Source organism: Amblyomma mixtum, chromosome 6 (assembly GCF_055824585.1).
Source record: "Amblyomma mixtum isolate Tamu chromosome 6, ASM5582458v1, whole genome shotgun sequence".
In the NCBI taxonomy this organism is placed as follows: domain Eukaryota; kingdom Metazoa; phylum Arthropoda; class Arachnida; order Ixodida; family Ixodidae; genus Amblyomma; species Amblyomma mixtum.
Window position 1 is genome coordinate 107,589,102 of NC_143017.1, and position 23,951 is coordinate 107,613,052.

At 48.2% G+C, this 23,951-nt stretch overlaps 2 protein-coding genes and 1 long non-coding RNA gene across 3 annotated transcripts in view; 1 reads left to right on the forward strand and 2 right to left on the reverse strand.

Moving 5' to 3' along the window:
- YL-1 (Vacuolar protein sorting-associated protein YL-1) overlaps positions 1-14,838 on the reverse strand; it is a 102,846-nt gene extending 88,008 nt beyond the window's left edge. The window contains exon 1 of the mRNA XM_089548699.1: positions 14,410-14,838. The gene's annotated coding sequence lies outside the window, so the exon portion shown is untranslated. The remainder of the gene's footprint in view (positions 1-14,409) is intronic.
- Positions 29-23,951, forward strand: part of LOC149339967 (uncharacterized) — a 30,396-nt gene continuing 6,473 nt past the window's right edge. Inside the window, exons 1-7 of the mRNA XM_089551029.1 lie at positions 29-70; positions 2,427-2,539; positions 3,196-3,350; positions 4,333-4,485; positions 5,570-5,715; positions 7,670-7,850; positions 18,561-18,661. Coding sequence (XP_089407155.1) covers positions 29-70; positions 2,427-2,539; positions 3,196-3,350; positions 4,333-4,485; positions 5,570-5,715; positions 7,670-7,850; positions 18,561-18,661 — 891 coding nt within the window. The remainder of the gene's footprint in view (positions 71-2,426; positions 2,540-3,195; positions 3,351-4,332; positions 4,486-5,569; positions 5,716-7,669; positions 7,851-18,560; positions 18,662-23,951) is intronic.
- LOC149339968 (uncharacterized) lies at positions 19,769-23,165 on the reverse strand. The gene is made up of 2 exons (XR_016283576.1): positions 23,017-23,165; positions 19,769-21,885 (listed from the first exon to the last, which is right to left on the reverse strand). It is a non-coding gene; the product is annotated as an uncharacterized LOC149339968 (long non-coding RNA).

Sequence of the window (23,951 nt, forward strand, 5' to 3'; positions counted from 1 at the left end):
AGTCCTTGCTTGCCGACTGAGAATCCAAATGAACCAGCGCATCAATGCTGACCAACCACTCAAGAAGATTGTGAGTAAGCGAAAAAGTGGAGAGGAGGGAGGAGCAAGAACACCAGTGCGCCGGAGGGGAACATTAGAAGGAGTGAGAAAGAAATATGGAAAGAAGGACAGAAGAATAGAGCGCGCTCGCCCCCGAGGAGGACCAATGAGAGCGCGCGTGGTCGCAGAAATTGAGTAGCAGAAGCAACGAAGAAACAGAAGAGAAGAGGAGCAGAAGAATTCGCTTCAGAGGATGCTGGCTTAGAGCGTGTGTCGGGCTGAGCAAGGGAAGCGCATCCACGGCGTGACGAAAGCAGCGCGTGGAGGCTGGCGGGAAAAGAGAGCGGCGCCCGCGAAGCCTGCACTAGTATTAGTAATAGAACAACTTTATTCTTCGGAAGGTGAAGGAAGGGAATCAAGGGATATCCGGATTAAAGTTCATGGTGGGCTCTTTTCCGGAAAGGACGTCAGGTAGCTACGCGGCACAGCATTGCACCGACCTCTTCGGCCCTGCTTGTGGCACGTAGTTCCGAGCTGGACAAAACAGTCTCCCACTGTTCTGGGTTAGAGAGTCACAAATGCTCCGGGATTTGTCCGCTGGGATTCAAAAGAATGTGATTAAGAGTGACTTTGGGATCCCCGCGCTTAACGCAGTCCGGTCTGAATTCGTCCGGAGCAAATTTGGAATAAATGTATTGAATAATAAAGGTTCTGGCTTATAACTGCCTCTAGGTTACTCCTTGCCTTTTGTTGAGCAAGGGGTGATGGGGGAGGGAATTCAAGTCTGTTGTTTCTGTAGTGGGAAGTAATTTCATGGTACGAGACCATTCTAGGGCACATTGGTTGGCTTCTTCGTTTCCCTCACTGCGGGTGTGAGCTGGAACCCACACCAGTTCAATTGGTCTTAAATTTTGTCGTGGTAATTTGGATAGAATTTTGGATACTGTATTGCATATGGCGTCTTTAGCAAAGCTCTGTATTGCCGTTTTAGTAACTTATTGTAATTCTGGAATCGGTTGCAGCAATAGCCATAGCTATGGCAGCTTCTTTTGCTTCTGATGGGTGGATCGTATTTCTAATTGAGCCGCTATTGACCAGTTTTCCTATGTGATCGATTAGTGCTATAGAAAAAAGCGTTTTGGTTGCAGAATTCTGTAGCATCAACGCTTACTGCGTAGGGTTGAGAGAAGTGTTTTTGAATCGCTTTAGCTCTAGCTCTCCTCCTGTCCTCATCGTGCTGATAGGTACCGGTTTTTAGGTACAGGTTTGACTTGTAGTTGGTTGTGGTGGTTTGGAATGTTTCGATACAGCTGGTGTGTGTTCTGATAGTCTATGTTGGCTTTTTCTAACACAAATCTACCTGTCGGTATTGAGGAATTTCGTACTGGGTGGTTAAATGAGCTTCTATTAGCTCTTGAATCATGTTATGGATTCCTAGATTCTGACATTTTTCCGCGCAAGTAGGGAGTAGAGTTTATGGTTCTGCTTTTACTGTGTCCGAATTTACGGTGTCTGGTTTGAGGGATCCGATTTGAATCTCAGCTGTGCGTTGTTGAAGGAAAGTTTTAACATAACTGAAGGTTCTCTGACCCCCACTGAGGTCCTACAGAGAGTTATGTATGGATTCATGTTTAACGTTGTGGAAAGCTTCAGTTATGCTTAGTTTAAGTATTGCTCTAGTCGCTTTCTGCCAGTGAGAGTCTCAATACTCGCTGTATAGACTGAGTATAGTGTCCTGTGTAGACGGGTGGGGTCTGAAGCCTAGCAAAATATTTGGGTATATGTTGTACTCGTCCATGTAGTTTTGTAGAATGTTTGAGCTACATGTTCCATGAGATTACAAATGGAGGAGGTAAGAGATATATTCTGAAGTTTCCGATTGCCAGTTTCTTGCAAGGTTTAGGTATGAAAGTTAATTTAAGTGTTCCCATGTCTATGGAATTTTCCTGATTCCCAACATTGGCTCAGGTCCATCCAAGCCTTAACTCCTTAACTCCAACTCCATCCAAGCCTTAAGGGCTTGGATGGAGTTATCGTCTGCAAAACCGTTTTCCTCCGACTCGCTGCGCAGGACGTCAGGAAAGCTACTTGAGATCACATTCCGAAAAGAAGGCGAGAAGTACGCGTCATCGCCGACGGCCCCATTAATTTCCTATTTTTTTTCGAGAAGTGCACTGCGGGGCGGGCAGTTCATGCAGGACACAGGCGGAGACGACGAGCGCGTAAGATCCGCTGGTGCTCGCGGGAAAGAGAGAAGAAGAAGAAAAAGAAGAAGAAGACGGAGAGGACTCACCAGCACGAAGCGTTCTTAGCCTCCAAATTGGGGATAAGAACAATAACTTCAGCACTCTGTGGCCTGACGTGCGGCTCTTGCTTTGCGCCTACAGATGCGGGCGGCAGACTTGTTCTGGTGCAGCGTACTGCAGCTGCTTTCTTTGTCCATGGCAGCGCCTACGGCATCTCTGGCAGCTCGATGCATCTGCTTCGTCAAGCTTTCCAGGTATGAGGATAATTGCGAGGTGCTTACTGAAAGAGAAGCGTATAGTTGACGCTATACAACTCAGACTTGAGGGTCCCTGACTCTTCGACGCTGAACGGTGCGACTCAGTTCTTCTCGGAGCAGGCTTTTGGAGCATCAAAGCACCAGAACATACCTTATTCCCTTCGATCTAGGCCAGCTTACTAGCCTCCCTTTCTGATTTGCCCTTCAGGGCGTTGTGTTGGTCACTGAGCTCAGAAGCAAGTTTCGCTTGGGGCCTGTGCCGTATAGAGGTCAGAAACTTCTTAGAATGTTTGAAAGTCGTGACATGATGGCGTTCAGTGAAGGTGAAGTGGTAGAATTCCCGTACACTAGGTAGTCGGTCACTCTCCCCTTTGTTTATGTGACCTTCCTACGCCTTGTGACTGCATTTTACGTGGCCACGGATAGGAAGCGAGGTCTGCCTTCCGTGCTCTTAGAATTCGTCTCAAGATGTTGGGAGCGTTCTTTTTTTGTCAGCCTTTGGTGGATGCTAGAGTCATTTCTATATTATGTCTCGTAAGTGCGTCTTCATTCTTTTCGTCGTCCTGACTTCACAGTACTTCACAGTATTCCCAAGCCGTAGCCGCATTGGCCAACTGCATTGCGTATTCTCAATGCTCCCCTCTGCCCCGCAGTAGCGGAGCGCCCAGCCCGCGGGTGGTGTCCTCCCAGCAGCCAGGCGTTGGCCTGCGCTGCGTGGCAGCCGAGCCCGGACTGCTGCGCTGCCGATGGCGTACCTCGCCCTGCGGACGGGTGCGCCGGCCGCCAGGACTGCACTGCTTCGGTAACGGTACGAGGCAGTCACGCGCGCAAACATGTATGCGTGCCGAGCACGGAACGGCAGTCCGCAGCCATCGCAGCTGTCGTCGGGATCCGTTTCTGGAAGAGCCAGTGTGAAGGGCTCGGTGCGGGAACAGTCGCCAACAGTCGACGCTGCATTTATCTGAAACTAACGGATTCGGAGACACGCGCCAGTGACATCAGTGCTGGTGTGTGAAGAATACCTTCTTAAGGGGAGACGCAGGCAGTGAAGTGGTAAAGGAACTGCACGAGCATGCTAAACTGGGCGAGTTGGAGCATTTGCATTCTACGAAACGTAGCGCGAAAAAACGAGGTCGTCACAGAGAAGGCAAAGAACACGATACGAAGAGCTCGTGTCGCGTTCCCTGCCTTCTGTGTCCTCGTTTCTTGCGTTACGTTTCGTAGAATGCGAAGTGGTAAAAAATGGGAAAATTTCGATATTGCAAAAATGGCATATTCGGGTTCAATGCACTCTATATTACCTGTCTGCAAAGTTTCACTAAAGAATAGATACTAAAAAAATTGATATATTTAACGCCTCTTAATTGCGGAAACGGCGATTTTGGAGCAAACCGTAGCGGAAATTCGCTCCTATTCAGTCCAGCAGTTTATCAATTTTTCACGTTCAAAAATACGGCTGGTCTGCTAATTTTAATCACACGCTGCTCATCTTTTATTCAATAAACATACCAGTCTCACATTTCTGCATTGTAGAGAGGCCAGCTATATGACGAAATGCTGGAGATTCATAATTTTTTTCGGTAATTTCGTCGGCCTTCCAGAGCTAACACAGCATGCCCATGTAGCTTTCAGCGTGCTGTAGTGGGTGAACTTCAGACACGAAGAAGTCACAGCTTCGGAAAAAAAAAAAATTATTAGACTCCTTGAAAATGAGTGTACTTGCCGCGCATACTCGAAGGCCTGTGTTATAATCTGAAAGTCACCGCCCCTTTACCTCGCGCTCGATCCAGGTTCGAAGCACAGAATCATCGGTGGAGTAGTCCTAGAGGAGGAGGACCCGTGGAGTGTTCTGGACGCCTCGCAGCGCTACCTGGCCTGCGTGTTCGGCCCCTGCGGACGAGCATGCGCCTTTTGCGCTCGTGTACGACCGGGCTCGGGGATTGGTGAGAGCCTCACCTGGCAAAATCCGACTGTAAACACTTCGAGGAACTCGCTTTTTTATTGCCCACTCCTGCGTTTCTTTCAATCGCTGGCCGTTCTTGGTAGCTTACGTGGCGTTTAGGTTTTGTGTCACTAAAGATAAAATGCAGCTATTCGCTGGTTTCCACGCATGAGACAATATGGGAGCGTGTTACCAGCGTAACTGTTACCAGCGTACGAAATGGTAAAATTTGTGAACGGGAAAATGAAGCGTTAGAGTGGTATGCAGAGCGGAATAACGATAGTCGGGCATATGCGCATGACGAGTGATGGCAAACGCAGGATTTCTTTCAGTCCGGTGCCGCTTTGAATTCGCAAACTTCGGAAAATTTAAGACCTCCCGCCCCTTGTTGACTCTGTTTTGCGTTGTCGAGAAACCTGTCTTCCTGCCTTCTGACTGTAGTGAGTGCGATAGCATTGTTAGGCGTACAGTCTTAGCAATATATGACAGGGGACAAAAATTGAGCACCCATTTATTGATAACTGTGTGACAGGCGCAGTTTTTTTTTTTTCAGTTTTCTAACAAGTTTTCATCTTGGCGAGTAAAATACAATAGTCGTTCTCAAATCTAGTGGAGAATAACCAGAAAATATTCTATTTTGTGCAAAAAGTTTCTTCTCTCTCGTATTGCGCACGACTGTTCACGCTGTTAGCGTGGGAGCACTGGCCTCCGACGACCTCCACCTTCGGACAGAAGCCAATATATTTTGTTTGTTGCTATACCAAAAGGTTTCATTAAAGGGAGCTCTTGCTCGAGTATAGAGATGGCATCTCGCCATTCTACATCTTCGGTCAACGCGCCACTTAGCTACGCTGCGCGTAATTATCGCAACACAATCGCTTCACCTGTACGCAGCGCCTGCAGCGATAGTTGTATAGTGCAGGGCCTTCGTCCTGTGTACGGTATTGGGCTCAAGCCCCGGCGTCGTCGATGACCGCCTTTTTGGAACGGGTGCAATCGTTTTCTGGTCAGGTGCTCGACTTTCTCAGGACTGGGGCGCTTGGAAAAGGCGCCTCTGGGTCTCATTGGCTGCTCGCTTTGCGCAGGCGTGTCGGTGCGGGCCGTCGAGTACTCACCCTTCCTGGTGGGCATCGAGTGGCGACGCCTGATTAGCTTCTCCTCGTTGGCGCCGTCCATGCGCCTTCGCTCTACGCCCAAGTACCGCCTCGGGCTGACCACCTGCTGGTCCACGGTGAGCGCGCCCAAGCGGAGACGGTCGCCCCGCGCAGAGGGGGTCTTTGTTTGGATGTCTCTTTTGTTATCCTCTTGGCGCCGAGTGTCGCGAATTGGTGACAAACAGTTCTTGACCTCCTGCTCTGAGCTGGAATTCACGATGAAAAATGCGCTAGTTTATATTTGTAGGTGTCCGCCAAACGCACTAAATGCGCAGCGCAATTTCACGCCTGAACAACGAGGTTCTTTATGCCGTTGTTTAGGCTGAGGAAACGCTGCACGAGCCCCACTCATGTTTTTTCGTCGTCATCGGATAAATTCGCTAAGCTGATAAGTTAAGAAAAAGTATTTCACTTCATTTGCTTCTAAATAAAAGCTTCGCTATAATAACACTGGAGGGAAAATTGCGTTGGGAACGAAATGTTGAGTTTTCGCGTGAACAGGGTATACGGAATCGTTTCGAGGCAATTTGTTTTGCTCCCTGAATTGCCATGCGACATCGAGAAATCACAATTTAGTAGGCTACTGACACGTTCTTTGTTTCCCGATACACTCAGACAATTTATAAGATGGGGGTGCCGTGCGGATACGAGGACGAATAGAGCTGTCTTAGCATTAGCGACAGCGATTAGGACTACAATCCCTCTCATGAAGCGGATGCTGCTGATGGGGAGGACGTCACCTCGGAAGAATCTCAGAGGAAATTCCTAGCCTTTCCCGATGGAGTAGATGTGAGGGCAGAAAAAATGATTCGGCAACCGAAGCGCAACACTTGCCCGCACGTTCAATAGTTCTACGCATAGAACAGTGCAAGTGGTATGAGAAGAAGCAAAAGAAAATTCTTGATGTGCCTCAGCCAAAGATTGTTTCAACATACAACTGAGAAAGGCTACCACTCGTCGTTCTTTCACTTTGCGGTCGAGGCCGGGGCAGACGCCTGGATACTGTGTCAATGGAGAAGTGATACTCGTGGAGTGCCAGCAAAAACTTGACCGACTATTACATATTCACTGATACGAAATTCCAGCGCAGCCTGATTTTGCGATATAGTGAGGCAGGGAACTTGGACGACGCTTAAGCCACCCTTAAGAGTACAATGCGAAGCCTTGCCGCTTTGTAGCACAAGGCTTCTACATTGCGCCACTGAACAAACGCTCCTCAAGGGTGCATAAAACCCTTGCCCGGTTGTGGTGCCCTCTCCAGCGTTTGCTGCTCCCTGCGAGAACGCGTTGCAATGTGATTGCCTCATTGTTTCAAGGAGGAATGCTGAAGTCACAAAGGATGCGTCTTCAGTCGGAGCGGGCCACGACGCGTGTGGCCCGCACATTCAGAGTAGAGCGTACCCATTCCCGTGGTAAACGGCGTGGACTCCACAAACGGCTCCCATAGATGCCCATGCATGTGCTGGCTGACGGTGCGACTGCCGATTCAGGGCTGACTCAGTTGGAACTACCAGTTTTGTGCTAAATCTTACACTGGTTAGAACATAATCAGCCACGCGCCTGTGCGACAATTAAGCGGCCCACAACGCCTCACTTGGACAAGGCAGTAAATCGTTTTTCACAAACCCTTCCTCCAATTTGTGCCGCCTGGAACGAGGGATGGCTTTGGGATGAAGCTTTTTTTTTTTTTTATGCAGAGTGGAAAATTTCCATTCATCTGGCTTTTAACGAGAAAACTTACACATCATATAACTGAATCCGCTATTATAAATACTGTTCACTGCAACCGTTTGATCAGCTGCGACCTTTAAAGCGTTTATATCTGCTACCGCTGTACAGGCCCTGAGTGATGTAAATGGAATTCCTAATTACCTATTATGAATTATGAAGTGATTACTTCATAATTCACTGCAGCTTTCTCCTTCAAAGCGGCTGATGCGAAAAAAATAGACTATTCTCAGTACTTAGACATGGATAAGCACGCGAGCCAAATATCCTCTTCCATCCTGTGCGCGCGTCTCTCGTTTCCAGCGCCATCTGCCGTGCAAGTTTCACTGCGCCCCCGAGGAGCCCGTGACGTTGGTCGGCCCCAAGGGCTCGTTCAGCGTGCCGGCCGATCTGTACAACGGCAACGTGCAGCTGAAGGTGCGAAGCCTGGGCCGAGGGCACCACAAGGCCGTCTTCAAGGCGTTTTTCCACGGGAAGCAAGTTGGTGCGTCGTCCTCCATTGTTGTGCCCTACATCGCCACACAATCTTTTGGTCCAGCTGGCGACGGCGTGCCACGACGTTATCTAGCAGAGCTCTTTAATTACATAGCCAGTTGGAAAATTTCCTGTGGGCCCCGCGTTTCGAATTCGGGCCGACTAGACAGCCCTAAACTTTGACTTCTTTGGCTTCGTCACGTGTTGCAAGTCAAGGGGCAGCAATGAGGTAGCCACACGATCGCGACAGTGGAAAATTAACCGCCATAAAGTAACCGCCATAATCATAATCACCCACCACCATTTTATAGATTTAATCATCATCGTTCGTCGTCGTTGCTTATTGTCGGTTGTCGTCCGACAGGCAGCAAGCCCTCGGAAAGCAACGGCAGAGGCGTCCGGATATCACAATTGAAATCGTGGCATGGTGTGAAGACTTAGAGTACGAGCTTTCTGTACGAATTGATACACCAGTCATGCGCTACTCACCTCTGTCGCTAAAATCATGTACTATAATCATAGCCAAGTTTTTTTTTACATATCATTACGATAACTCTGCTTTAAACTCAAAATCATTTCCAATGACATCGCCGCGTGTGTGCGGTATGTTTGAGCCAAGTGCACGTAAATTGCCCTGCTGTAACTGTGACTGGACAGCGCCATGACGGAAGGGGTGAAGGAGAAAGAGAGAGGCCCCGTAATGGTAGGCTTCAGATTCACTTCGCACGCCACTGATTCGTTTACATGCGCTGTCATCGCACAGCACACAGGCGTTTTTCTATTGAATCCGTCGAAATTGCCGGGATTCGATGTCGCAGCCGACTGCCATGACCAGTGGGCCTCCGTGGCAGAGGCAAGCTTGCGTCGCACAGTGTTACTATTGTGACCGTGGAGGGAGGAAAGAATTACTGCGGCAGTGCTACCTCCGCACATGCGCACACTTAGGGAGGGTGGCTTGATGCGCACGCCCTTACTCAGAGCGAGGACAACTGCGCCGTCTGCTACGGCGGCCGCCATTTTCGCGCCCGCGGCATGCAGGTTTCGTTCTCGGGGGGGAGGGCTTCTCGCTTGCCGCGGGCGCTTAAAATAAAAAAAAAAATAAGGAGTCTTGTGGTGAGCTTTTGTTTCACATGAGAATAAAATACCAAATTTTGTTGGAGAGCCTTCTGCTTTTAAAAGCGGGACAAGCAGCCAACGTCAAGGCGTGGACGGTAACAAGGAAAGCGGGTATGCAAGATATGCACCAATTATGTAAGTGAAGCTGCTCTAGAATCTGTCGCTATAGTTCAAAATCCATCACTTATGCGCTGACCCCGATGGTGCGTCGAAACAGCACTCCACCCCAACATAAATTTGCGTCGACAACTAGCTTACTCGCGTCAAGCGACCGTCCTCATAGAGAAGCAGAAGAAGAAAATTCGGAAAACGTTTAATTACCGAGGTTTGCGGTAGGTTACGATGAAGGGAACCGTTACTAAGCAGAGCTAGGAGCATTCAACAAAAAGTTTTGGGCTGCTTTTAAGATGAGTTAAATCTCGATGACTGTTATGTCAAGGCATACACTGCATACCACCGCGGGTATTGGCAGACCTTTTGGTGTTGCCCTTCCTATGCATGTTTAATCTCCGGGCGAACAAAACGCTTGAAAAATGCCACAATCCAGTGCGTGGGGGAGGAAGGGGAGAAAGTTTGAAAATTTATTTTAGACCTCACCTCCCTCAATTGGAAGCATCTAATTCTGTTCACTTCTTTTGTGGTTAATTTCAAACTACCAAGTTTATTAGAATTGCTGAAACGTATTGGGTGATTTCTGTCCAAGCTTGTTTGGCGTTATTTTTTAAAGTTTTAGCTTTGAATGTGCCAATACAAGTGAGTGGAATGGATGGGTTAGAAAACTGAGCAGACGCGGTCAATGACACAGCCTCTTGGTTTCGCACGTTTTGAAGAAACAAATATTATCAACAATGGTAATGAAATATAAGCACTCGCCTGTTCGTCTGGGTATACCTAGATGGAACACATAAACTGTTACCCAAGCAAACATGCAATCATTTATTCAGTGGCTAAGAAAACACACAATAAAGTTACCAATATTTCTGTTTATGGGAACGTGAACATTATTGCACTTTTTCAAAGTAGACATCTACGTTAAATAGATGCTTGTAACTTGGTTTATGGGGTTTAACGTCCCAAAGCAACTAAGGCTAACTGACAATACAGTTGTAATTGCATATATACATAGAAGCGGAATTCAGGCTTCGAAGCAAAACTTTCGCGGAGCTTCATATACCGGTTTGGTTACGCAAGGCTGACTACAGCACAAGTTTTGTTTCCGTGGCCACTAGAATGAGGGCTCGGAATTTGGCGAAGATAAATTCGGAGCCTCACTCTGGCATACGCATCAGTCAACATTTTAAGCATGAAATGCTTTTAGCCCCCGTTGTCGGCAGTGTGGTGACGTCACGCCGAGACCGAGAGCCAACATCCGGGCACTGAATTCTACACATCCGGGAGCTGAAACGAGAACATCCGGGCACCGTACGAGATTTAACGAGACTCTCTAAGCCCTCGCACAGGACCGGCATACAAGCGCCGGTAACTTCGCGCCGAACGGGTGGTGGCGTTCCTCCCTTCCTTTGTGCCTTTCGGGTGTCCACCAAGATGACAGAGAATTACTGCGCCATTTCCTTTCCTCAAAAAGCCTTGTGTTCAAAGGGCAATGCATCCCGCCGAACGGGTGGTGGCGTTCCTCCCTTCCTGTACGGTGCGGTTCGGGTGTCCACCGAGCTGACAGAGAATTACTGCGTAATTTCCTTTCCTCAAAAAGCGTCGCGTTTAAAGAGCAAGGCATTGCGCTGAACGGGTGGTGGCGTTCCGTGGACTGCCTGGCAGCGGTGCGCAATTAATCAGCACTTAATTAGTATTTAGTCATTAATTAGTAATTAGTCACTAATTAGTAATTTGTTATTACTTCGTCATCAATTATGTGTCATGTAATCCAGTGCTGACGTCACCAGTGTCACATAGGCAAAGTGGTGCGGAAAACGCTTTCGCCTCTACGCACTTTAGACAGTTTCGAACGCGCTGTATATACCGTATTGTGCGTTTTTATCGTAATGACTTTCAAAAATTTTCCCGCCTCAACCGCTCGCTCGTTTGCGGTGAAACTGCGCACAGAGCTTGCGCAATATGGTAACTTTTGTATCGTAGCAAGTTTTACAACGGTACTTACTTAGTTGAGCCGTGCATGATGCGAAATCGTACTTGTCTGCGTAGAGATCGTCGAACCAAAACCCGCAGACGCCGTTTTTTCGCTAAAGGGCGGCAGTGGCGCCATCTGTTTTCAGCAGTGAAAAGCGTCACGACAAGGCGCCGAGGTAGCCGAGGTGAGCGTTGCATGAAGCGCGTGCCTACACTGTACGCGTGCCCTTTGAATATGCCGTTTTTTCGGCTAACTGAGCATAAAAAGAATATCAGAACAACTGATTTAACGAGGCTTTACCTTTCAGGTGATATTATTTGCAAAATCGCCGCGGCACCTTGTCGTGACGCTTTTCACTGCTGAAAACAGATGGCGCCACTGCCGCCTTTCAGCAAACAAACGGCGTCTGCGAGTTTTGGTTTGACGATCTCTACGCAGACAACTACGATTTCGCATCATGCAGGGCTCAATTAAGTAAGTACCGTTGTAAAATTTGCTACGATACAAAAGTTACCGCATTGCGCAAGCTCTGTGTGCAGTTTCACCGCAAACGATCGAGCGGTTGAGGCGGGAAAATATTTGAAAGTCTTTACGATAAAAACGCACAATACGGTACATTCTTGTCAGGCCTGCGTCTCGTCGTGTCCGCAGATATGTATACACGCTCGCGGAGTATTCGAACGCGCTGCATGTACATACATTCTGACAGTATGTGTGGTGTGGTGTGGTGTGTTGAACACTAGGCCGATTTCAAGATTTTGATAGTACCATCTACAACCAATGTGTTATGCCCGTAAACATTTCATGCTTACTCTACTCTTGGTTACGGGAGAGGCAGAGATTTTTTCTTATCGGCTCTTTGCGAGCCATGCAAGTCTTCACAGAGGGCTTGTATATCTTTTCTTGTATACCTTGTATACCTCTTCAAGATATGCGATCAAAGAACAAAGAGGCGACTTGATGGTGAAAAATGTGCCGATACACCATGAATTGACGGCGGTAAAATGCTCTTCATATGAATTGACGGTGGTAAAATGCTCTTCATAGTTTTTCAATGTTTTCATTACATCCCTTCTGGGATATATGAGGTTTTGTCCATCCCTGACGCATTCCTTGAGTGCAGTGAGGGAAGCATACTCATCGTCAGGGTTGCCAAGGAGAGCAGCCTGGCACTGCGCACAAGTTATGAATTTTAGAATTTCAGAAAGCAAGAAAACAAACTATTCCACATATATCAGTTGAATTTCTCGACTGAGCGCCTCAATCTGCACATAACAACATATTCTGTTAATCTCATTTACTGACTAATGCTGCGTCGTTGGACGAAGCATCGGGTTAACAGGCAGCGCAAGCTACCCAACGCAGCATACGTCTCAAAAACTAAAAAAATCGGAAGTAAATTAATCCGTATTGGTTCCTAGACGACCCAGACGCACAGTAATTGCCGCAGCTTATGTGCCCTCGCTTGTTCTCGTGCTTTGTGCCTTGATTCGTGCCGGCTGCGGTTCGCTGACAAGCGCCTCGTAAAGGCAATTATTTTCTAATGAACAGAAGCGGCGAAAGCACGTTTGGTACGCATTCACGAGCGAAAACATTGCGTCATGCAATTTCGGATGCAAACAGGCAAGCGGCAGGCAATGGCCTGATCGGCGCTGAAGCGTGCCTTTTAAGCATGAAATGCTTTTAGCTCCCGTTGCCGGCAGTGTGGTGACGTCACGCCGAGACCGAGAGCCAACATCCGGGCACTGAATTCCACTCATCCGGGCACTGAATTCCACACATCCGGGAGCTGAAACGAGAGCATCCGGGCACCGTACGACATTTAACGAGACTCTCTAAGCCCCCCTACAGGACCGGCATACAAGCGCCGGTAGCTTCACGCCGAACGGGTCGTGGCGTTCCTCCCTTCCTGTACGTTGCGGTTCGGGTGTCCACCGAGATGACAGAGAATTACTGCGCCATTTCCTTTCCTCAAAAAGCGTTGCGTTCAAAGGGCAAGGCATCGCGCCGAACGGGTGGTGGCGTTCCGTGGACTGCCTGGCAGCGCTACACGCTGTCGCGTTCCACTCCTAAAGGCGAAGCTTAAGCGTCATTAATTAGCAGTTAAATAGTATTTAGTCATTAATCAGTAATTAGTCACTAATTAGTAATTTGTCATTACTTCGTCATCAATTATGTGTGACGTAATTTAGTGGTGACGTCACCAGTGTCACATAGGCAAAGTGGTGCGGAAAACACGCCTCTACGCACTTCAGACAGTTTCGAACGCGCTGCATATACATTCTTGTCAGGCCTGCGTCTCGTCGTGTCCATGTACGCTTCTGCATCGTCCTGCATTTCGTGCTTACTCTACGGTTACGGGAGAGGCAGAGATTTTCTGAAGCCGTCTGTAACGTTACCTCTTTTTAAGCATGAAATGCTTTTAGCCCCCGTTGTCGGCAGTGTGGTGACGTCACGCCGAGACCGAGATCCACTCATCCGGGCATTGAAATCCACTCATCCGGGCATTGAAATCCACTCATCCGGGCACTGAAATCGAGTCATCCGGGCACTGAAATCGAGTCATCCGGGCACTAAAATGGAGTTATCCGGGCACTGAAATCGAGTCATCCGGGCACTGAAATCGAGTCATCCGGGCACTGAAATCGAGTCATCCGGGCACTGAATTCCAGTCATCCGGGCTCTGAAACGAGAACATCCGGGCACCGTACGAGACTTAGCGAGATTTAACGAGACTCCGTAAGCCCTCCTACGCGACCGGCATGCAAGCGCTGGTTGGTCTCCAAACGAGACAAAAAATAACTGCTGCCAGTGCCTTCTCAATGTTTATCAAGATATCAGTGGAGCTGTGGGTTTGATAACGCGCGGAATTGTAATTTCCGATTTCTGTGTGTGCAAAAACCACATAAATTGCATGTTGCACTTCGTTGTCGTACGTGATCCGTGGGAGAAGCGCTGCGTTCAAAGGGCAAGGCATCGTGCCGAACGGGTGGTGGCGTTCCTCCCTTCCTTTACGGTGCGGTTCGGGTGTCCACCGAGATGGCAGAGAATTACTGCGCCATTTCCTTTCCTCAAAAAACCTTGCGTTCATATGACAAGGCATCGCGCTGAACGGGTGGTGGCGTTCCTCCCTTCCTGTACGGTGCGGTTCGGGTGTCCACCGAGATGACATTAGGCCCGTAAACATTTCATGCTTACTCTACTCTCGGTTACGGGAGAGGCAGAGATTTTTTTTTTTACGCTGAGCGAGACGAATAGTGCGGAAATGAAATCTGACCAATACAAATGTTGTACTACACTTAGCCGACTAAACGCAAAAGCGGTAAATCGTAACAAAAACAGCACTGAACCAACATGCAGCACTTACATTACAGACACATGAGGAGTTCGTCGGTTGCCACTTGTCACGCTTGATCCGGACCAGCCACAGAAGCCTCCTTTCCGGGTCTCTTGGAAAATGGAACATCCTCCAACCATTTCCCGCATGGTTGAAGCATTGAGGAACATAACATGCAGACGCTGTACGGCGATGAAAGCCGCGCGAACGCAGGCACGCAGCAGTGACGTCCGCACGACAGCAAAGCAGCGGTCTACGCGGGCAACACAATGGCGGAGGGAGCGCGCGGAAACAGGTTTAGGCGGCGACGAGTGATCAAAGGGTGACTTCACCCTAAGCGGGGGCGTGCGCATCGAGGCACCCTACAGCGCTAAATGAGGCGATAATTCGCGGCGACAAGCTGCGCGATGGCATCGCTCTATGAGTTGTGGGCCGCCGAACCACTGGCTGCATTTGTTTTTCAGTCCCGGACTGTCCGGGACTACTTGCGGACTCGAGTCCGGTATTTGTTTTTCTCGGGCAGCCCGAAAGCTCCGCCCACCTGCCTGCATCGCCATAGCAACGCGTTCGTTTTTCGCCTGTGGTAGTCCACGGGCTACTTGGGGCTGCGGGGAAGGCAGCAGCCGACAGCTGCGCGCCGCGCTGGCAGCCATATTGAGTTAGGCTCCGTGTGCATTTTGCGTACTTTTCGTGTTCCTGGAGGACACTATCGTGCGTTAAACCTTCACATGAGCTCCGTAGCTGCTCTCTGAGCCATCCTAAGACTTTTTGTTCTTGCATCTTCGTTAATTTTCTTGAAATCCACCGCACACGGACGCGCGTTCGGAGCTGCGAGCGCGTATTGTTTGCTCGTGGCGTCAAGAGGTTCTTGTTCGCTTGTTTCGCGACATGCTGTCTGCGCGCTTAGCTGAAAGCATCGCAGGTGAACCACTCGTATACTGCAGCAGCTAGTCAACATTTTTGCGAAGGTTTTCGTCTATCTGCCTATCCGAAATGAGTTGGACTACTTTGTTCGAACTTCGCCGCAAGCAGTAGCGGCGAGCATACCTCCGAAGCTGAATTCTGTAATGCACCTACGCTAAGCTGACAATACGGTCTTCAAATCGACTCAGTATCATGATCGAGCGCACGGCGTTGCTTCGGCGTCGTGGTGGCCGTGGCTTGCGTCGTCTGCTAGCAGATGACAGCTTCCTGGTACGGTAACCGAGGGGGAACCCGGCTCTGGCGTCGAGTGGCGAGGGCGAAGACAAGACAGACATTGACAGCCAAATTAGTAGCACTTTCTTGGTTAAACCAGTGCCAAGAAACATGGACCCGAAGAACCACGAAGGAAGACGGGCGGCGAGATCATTGGAGTTGGACAGGTTCCTAAAGAAGAAACAGATGGTTCTGTATGTTGACGCGTCCAAGTACAGAACGAAGGAAAACGCTAGGGCGGTAGCAGTAGTGAACGCCAATGGGAAGATAATTACTGGTGCATCAGTGTGCACAAGGGCAACACAAGCAGCGGAAGAGATCGCCATAGCTCTAGCCCTGACTGAAGCCAATCGGCAGGGACTGAGTTACTGGATAGCGACGGATTCTCAGGCTGCAGCGAGGGCATACAGAGATGGAAGGATCGGCCGAAAAGCCGCGAGGATCCTCTTCGAACAAAAACAACACAGACATGGGAGGGCGGGTTTGCGGTCGAACCCTTCAGCACGCCAGAATCTTACAGGGAGGCAATGAAGGCGTTGTTGGGAGCGAGCAAAAAGTATTCGGCTCCGGCGGATATCCTCAACAGAGAGCAGGCCACCACGCTCAGACGACTACAAACAGACACCTACCCAAGCAGAGCCATGTATCATAAAATGTGGCCGAACAGATACGCGAAAGAGTGCGTGTGGTGTGGGGGCTACGCCACAACGTACCACGCCACCTGGGGCTGTGAAAAAAGCCCTTTATTACCAAAGATAAATAGCCCTAGTCTAGAGCAGTGGGATGCCCTCCTGACTGACTCCGACCCGAGCACACAGCTTATGCTGGTGACGAGGGCCAAGGCAACGGCGGAGGCCAACGGGATCCTGGATTAGGGAAGACCGACCACTGAAGCTCCTCATCTATCTATCCCCAACCCCCTACTCCCTAACGCTTCCTTTTGCAGCAATAAATCTTTTTACTACTGCTACTCGCAAGCAGCCTATGGCAAGTTGGTCATGTGACCATGACGCTTTTCCTGTCCGAGCGGAAGCCGAGACCTGCCAGCAAGTAGTCCGGGACTGGAAAAACAAATGCGGCCACTGTCGCTCATCGCGTCGCCCAGTTCCTGACTTTGGAGAAAATTTCGCCCATCGCCCGGAAGTGCCGTGCGAGACTAGCCAATGACGGTAGGCGTTGCGGGTGCCCAACTTCCAATCCGTTTTGCAGGCGAAAGTCGTTTTTTTTTTGTCAGCGGAGCCGCAGCCGACGTACCCCTCACCATGGTAGGTATGCAAGAATTTAATGAAAGGATCATTAATGAGGTTGAAGAGGAAAGGGTGCTGTGGGATATGTCCTACATGCACTATAAGTAGCAACAGCGCAGGAATGTCGCCTGGCGCCGCATCGCAGCGTCCCTCGGGTTTTTATTGTGTTTTATCTTGTATGCAGCGATAGGAACGTTGTTCTACGCGTTAATTAACGCAAAATGACTGAACGCTGAAGCGGCAGCAATCGAGAAACACTGAAAACGCGCCGCTCCAACGCTGAGTCCCGTCGCTTCGTGCGGTTTGCGCCAGCGACAGCGGTGGGCGACGGCGTCATCGCGCGACGCTTCGCGAAGGAATATCGCCTCATGCGGTTACCGCTATTGAGGGGCTTTAAGGTACCCTACACTTAGTGGAGAAGCGGCGCCATCTGGCGGTTCGAAGAGTTGGTGGTAAATGAAAGCGCCCGTCGGTTACAGAGATGGCAGCAGCCGTTTCTCTAAAGCTGTATTTAAAATTGCCACGAACTCACCTTACTATCGACGTCAAATGAAACGCGAACAGCGGAACTCGTGGCGATAGGCCCAATTGGGGCCGCCTGCCTGTCGTTATCATAGAGAGGCGCGAATTTCCGGTTCGCGATAGTTTGCTTCTATTTTCTTTGGCGTTCGTTTTCTTGCTTTGCCAGTGGAGTGCCACATTCATACTTACCACCGATTACACCTTGTGCACAGCGCTTTGATTGTGCTTCCACCGAAGCCATGTTATCAGCATCTGGTTGCGATGCGAACAGCGCACGAGTCCGATCGGGACCGGTCGGTGTGCAACGTGACGTTTTATTTGTTCGCACCGCAACCAGACGTTGATAACACGGCAATGATAGGAGCAGAATCAAAGCGCTATAAGGGAGCTAGCTACCAGCGCTCGCTTCACCCACGCGGGCGACAGCCTCTCTCGCCAGAGAATCCGCGCTGCGGCATTTGCGATCGGTTCTCCGCCAGGTAGTTACGTGACCGAACGCTCCGCGTGTGCTATCTTGGACGATGAGCAGCTGCACGCCCCTACGCCATCTGTTTTGTGCTTTGTGTCGTGCGCGTGTGTTTGTACTGTGTTCTACCAGACCTTTACGCGCGTGCGACCTGTATATATTTATCATGTTTATATGACAATATATTTATTGTCAGTGTACCCCTTCCCCTGTCCTTTCTACCATCCCCTCACCTCTTTCTTTTCACCTCTACACACTGCCTGCTATCCTTTATTTCCGCTGCCCCAGCTCCTCCAGCAGCGATAACAGATGCCGGGGTAGCAAAAATTCTTTTACCTTCCATATTCAATGCAAATAAAAATCCACTACTACTACAATACCATAGAAATGCAGAATACCTACGGAAGGAGCTATTCTGCAGCATATTAGCACCAGGACACGTCATGAAAAACGTTCGTTTGGCCTTTACCATGTTACCGCCGCGCATTTACCCTGGCGTAGTAAACTGCACTCACATTACCAAGGAATCTTGCAGTGCAGTTCCATACGAAACCAATAAATAATTTTCATTTGCAGGTCAGTCAGCCGACGCATGGACAGTTTTTCGCTTATGCAGTGCATCTGGGTTCACGTTTAACGCAATATTTTAATTTTACGATATCAGCTCTCAGTGGCTGATAGCCAGTACCGGGTGAAAGGGCGTGGGCTCAAAGCCCATTCTCTCCTCGCTTCCCGCTGTTCTGCAACAGAGCCCAGCCGCCCTTGCGACGTCACCGTGCGAACCCTGGGCTGGTCCGCGGTGCAACTTCGCTGGAAGATGTTGCCGCACACCCGACTCGACGGCTTCCAGGTGCGTACTGCACGACACGCATCGCCTTACAGATCGTTCCGCACCTTGTTCCTCGGATGCACACCCTTCCAATTTTTTAACGGTATCACGCGAGCATCGGCCGTACGCTTGATTAGCGACATATGACGGAACGAATCGGCAATCCCTCTGAGAGTTGCCGCATGCGCACGAAACCCAGGCCGCGGAGGCCGTCGTCTGCCGGGCTGTTCCTGGAGCTGCGCGCTGCCCCCGACCGTTTCCTTCGCTTACCGCACTGTCATTTTTTATCTCCCGCTTATCAATATCGTGGGCCACAGCCATATCCGCATACAATTGTAAACAAAACAAGAGCAAAAGGAAGATTGATGGCAGGGTTCGTTCGAGAAACGCTGAGTAAGCTGAGTGGCACGTGGCTTCTCCTGAAAAAACGGCGGCGTGTATGCCATTACGCTAGAAGGAAAGAGTCGGGGTTGCTCGCAGCTCCTGGAACAGCCCAGTGACAACACTGACGTCCTGTGGACATCCGTGCGATGTCGCAACAGGAGATGCGGATATCCCCAGCAGATCCCAAAATCATCTGGGGACATCCCTTACACATCACTTTGGCCACCTTTTCTGTATCCCACGGAGGTCCACAAAATATCCTTGGGGATATACAGGGGACTCGGCAGGGTCGTCGTGGCTATGGTTCATTTTGCTCTTTAACAGGTATTTCAAAGCGCTAAAACAGCACAGGTCAGCATACAAATGAACACGTCCATGCAACATGACACTCACAGCGAAGCTTTCTGCTACCTGAAGTGTTTAGGGTGTTTGAAGTGTTATAATAGCAGCAAAATTGTCACATTTTTCTTGTTATATGGGTCCCACCACAATCAAAACTGAGACAAAAACACGAGAATGTGTCGTGCGCTTCCATCTCAGTCTTTGTCATCTGCATTAGACCCAGCGTGACTTTAAACTGGCTAGCCCAACTTTCTTTGTTTTGTCAGCATTTAGACACTCACAGTATGCTTGAAGGGATGCACTGGAAGCCCATGGGAGATGTCCAATAAATATGCAGCTGTATGTACCGACATAAACTGCACAGAGTAGCTCCAACATCAAGAAATTTATTTCACTGAATATAGCAATACAAAAACGAGTACCTTCTCAGTTAATGCACCAAAAAGAACATTTTTAGAAAGAAACCGTACACAAACAATCTGTTACAAAACGAGTTACAGAAAACTACTGAACACTGCTGCTGTTAAAATGAAGACAACACGCAAACTGCAACCCATCAAAACTTGTTACCAGTATGTTCAATGTGCAGAAGTGGAACATTCCACAGATTTCGTAAAACTTTTCATAGCAGTTTACAGTGTTTTACAATTTACGCTCTACACATTGAGAGAATTATGTTAAATGTTATAAATACAGAAAGAAAATACTAAACACAACCGCATGGTCGAGCTGACCAGCAGTAGCCTTTGGCTGAATGCTAAAAATCTGTGAAATTAACCATACAGAAAAAAAAACAGTCACACAAGACGACGGACAAGAAGAGTGTGTACACTCTTCTTGTCCATCGTCTTGTGTGACTGGTTTTTTTCCGTTTACAATGTACCAACTGGCCCACATTTCAACCCTTCTGTAACCATACAGAAGCAGAACAAAGTATTTGGAAAATCTTGTTTGTACCTTACACCTACTAGAAATTGCATAATATGCACATGTTATAACCTAAACACCAGAAGTCACAGAAAAATAAAGAGTAAGGAAATATCAACTTGAAAAAGCTTGTACCATGTTCAGCATACACAAACCTTCCTTGTGCCCTGCAGTATACAAAACACATAATACGCCCACATTATACGCTATACAGGCTAGAGATCACAGAAATATACACTAAGGAAATTTCAAACTGCAAGAGCTTGCAGCATGTTCAATATACAGAAGTGGAACAAAGTTTATGCAAACCTTCCTTAAGCCTTGCACACAACAAATTGCATAATATGAACACGTTATAATAGAGACTAGAGTTCACAAAAAAAAATATGCACTGCAAGGAAATTTTTACTGAATGCTAGAAAAGCTTGTAGCATGTTCTGCCTACAGAAGTGAAACATATTTGCAAACCTTGCTTATGCGTTGCAGACTAGAACACATAATAGAATGCACACATTATAATACACAGACCAGGGAACCCAAAAAATACACACTGTAAGGAAATTTTGACTGAATGCTAAAAAGCTTGTAGCATATTCAGCATACTGACTTGGAACAGTTTTTTCCAAGCAATGCTTGTGCTTCGCGGACTAGAAATGACATAAGTGCACTTCATAACCTAGCGAGAATACTGCACTCAACCTACCATGAATGGAACAATGATGATGAAAACAGAGCACGTGTCACTGGCATGGAGCTCTGGCAAATCCACCAGGCACAGCAAGAAAGTGCCCCAAAAGAGTACTGAGAGCGCATCTGATGTGTTACCCCAGAAGCAAGCCCATAGATAGCATGCCTGCTCTGAATACAAAGACCTTCAAAGAAAAATTTTCATTCATAAAGTCCCTATTATGAAATTTTCACAAAGCATTTTGGTGTGCAGACTCCAAATACGTCATTTAATTTCATGTAAAAGTTCCTGTGCACTTGTCTAAATTTAAATGCTATGCAAGTTCTTATCAAATTTTCAAGAAATTTTGCAGCAGGAAACTTGCTCAAATGCAGGCTATTTGTTTTTTCTTGACATCAGGGATTGAAATAAGGGTACAATTATCATCCTGCTTATCTATCACAAAAACCCTAAAATTCAAGTTCTGAAGGCAGGATGATGATGTTACCCCAACTCTTTTCGTGCTGTCAAGAAAAATAAATGACAAGCATTTCAGCAAGTTCCTTACAGCAATATTTCTTGAAAACGCTCGAAAAAAACCAGCACAACACATTACAGAAGTGCACAAGCACATTTCTCATGAGATTAACTGACATATTCAGGGCAGACACACAAAATTACGTTTCCTGAAGACTTCAGAATTGAAACTTCGTCAATAATAAATTTTGGTTGAAGGCTACCCCCCTCTTAAGCAAGTACCACAAACTTAAGTGCTACACGTCAGACTCATCTCCAGGGCTGTCATCAGAAGCAGGGGCTGCTGCCATAACTCTCGAGGCTGCCACCACAGTTTCAGAGGCTGCCGGATCAGCAGGCAGTGCCGATGTCTGTAGTTTCGTCCTGGAGTTGAATATCAGCTTTGTAACTGAAAGCCGAAAAAAAACAGCTGTTGCAGTAAAGTTTTTATGAAAACTGGGACAAGGCCACTTAATTTTGCATTCCGGTATGATACCTGACCTGAGTGCGCAATGTGAGAATCTGACATGACACCCGACCACTGCATTAATGCCGTAATATTTTAAATTTGATTAATACGCCTGTCACATGGGCAATGCAAAGGCCTTAGAGAATCGGGGCCCTTCTGCTCAAAGGCACACGGTGCGCGTCTATGCAGCATGCGTAATGTGCCATCGCCTCAACGGGTCTTAGAAGCAAAGCTGGCCATCCGAGACCTTTGAAGCCAGCAGCATTCAAGAAGCTGCGATTGCAGCACCACCACGCTAGAAAACTAACCGCAAAGAGAAAACCTAAGCAGTTAAATAACTTTGAAAACATATCAGATATAAAAAAAAGTGCCTAAATCTAGTTTTTGGATGCGTCTTATGTTATGCTAAGATCTCAAGACAGTAAAAATGCAGCAGCAACACCGAGTAAATGGTGCCCAGAGAGATAAACAAACCCTGCTGCTGCTGACGAGAGAAGCTATCACTATTTTTCATGAAGGAAATATCATGAAATAAATTTGTAATTTCTAAGCTCAAAGAATGAATAAAATGCTCCACTCCAGCTTTAAAGCTATGCTTCTGCCGCTTTATGCAACTGCAACCGTAGGAGCACAAGTGCAGCTGTTCAACATTTTCAGGTGAATGATTACTTGCAGCGTCACTGCTCCTTTGGGGAAACGAGAAACTTTGGCTGGAAAGGCATTTAAGGACTAACGTGTGACGGGGGTATAAACATGCTTGCTTTTACTTGAAACCACCGCGATAGTCATCGCTCTCAACCGAACCACACGCCGGGGAAGAAGCATTGTCTGGTAGAGTATGACACGGCCTCGCCTCATCATCTGACGGCTCCGCAACAGTTTCAGAAACTGAGATTAGGTCTGCTTCTAATGATGCTGGGCATGGTTCACGGGACGCGGTAGCCGCTGCAATACTGCCCGAGACTGCCTCTTTTAACCGGCGCCGAAAAGTCCGCTCCGAGAGAGCAACGCCATACCCTGCGTATTAGCAAGGAACGTCAGCGCTTATAATAGCAAAGAAAACACGCTTACCTGAAGGCACACTCCTGTCCATGCTTGCTGAGAACACGGACAAAGGAAGTCCGAAATTGGCGCGAACAAACAACGCAACGGCGCTAAGGTCTCAACGGCGGCAACAGCGCATAACAGACACGCAAGGGGCGCGAAAGGCGAAATAAACAAAGGCTGCATGGACCCAGGCAATGGACAAGCCGTGGCCGTGGCAGTGCAAGCAGCACAAAAAGTGAGAGGGCGCGACTAGCAGGCTAACTTTAGCGAGCTACTACAGCCAACGGCTACACGTCCGTGGCAGATGTGAAACAAATTTGCTCACATTTGAGTAGTGCATAGGCAAGTAACTACTTTTTTTGTACAATTTTTAAGAATCTGAATTTGATTTTGGACATTGCGATGTGCATAATGTGACGTACTTGGCTCGAACACGGCGTAGTTTGAAGCCAAGGCAGAAGCCTTGCAGAGCCAAAATGTGGCGACTGGCCGTGGGACTGGAGCTGTGCTTGCACTCAAAAGGGTACCAGACAGTTGTTGCAATCACGAAATTGTGCAGCATATTAATGTTCTGCTGCCTTCAGCTAATGTTGTTTCGGTAGAGCGATGCGGTACTCACGTTGAGTGCTTCGCAGACGACACTGGAACGATATTTTGTTAATGCAGCCGTGTCCAGCGCGATACATACGATGCGCGCGGAGCCACGATATTTTATGAAACTGGATGCGACGCTAGAAGCTAGCGCATAATCCTGCCGAATAAACTGCAGTGTGAACCAGCGGTTTGTATCGCACGAACTATTGCGGCGATTTTTGCAGGTGGCTGCAAAGTATGTCTACTTGGTAGAATGAAGTGGTCTATTTAAAAGTGAACAAATCTGAAGGCCGTTGGTATGTATACCAAGCAGCTTAACTGCGCAATAAATGTTTGTTTAAAATGTGCTCTAGATAAGTCCAAAT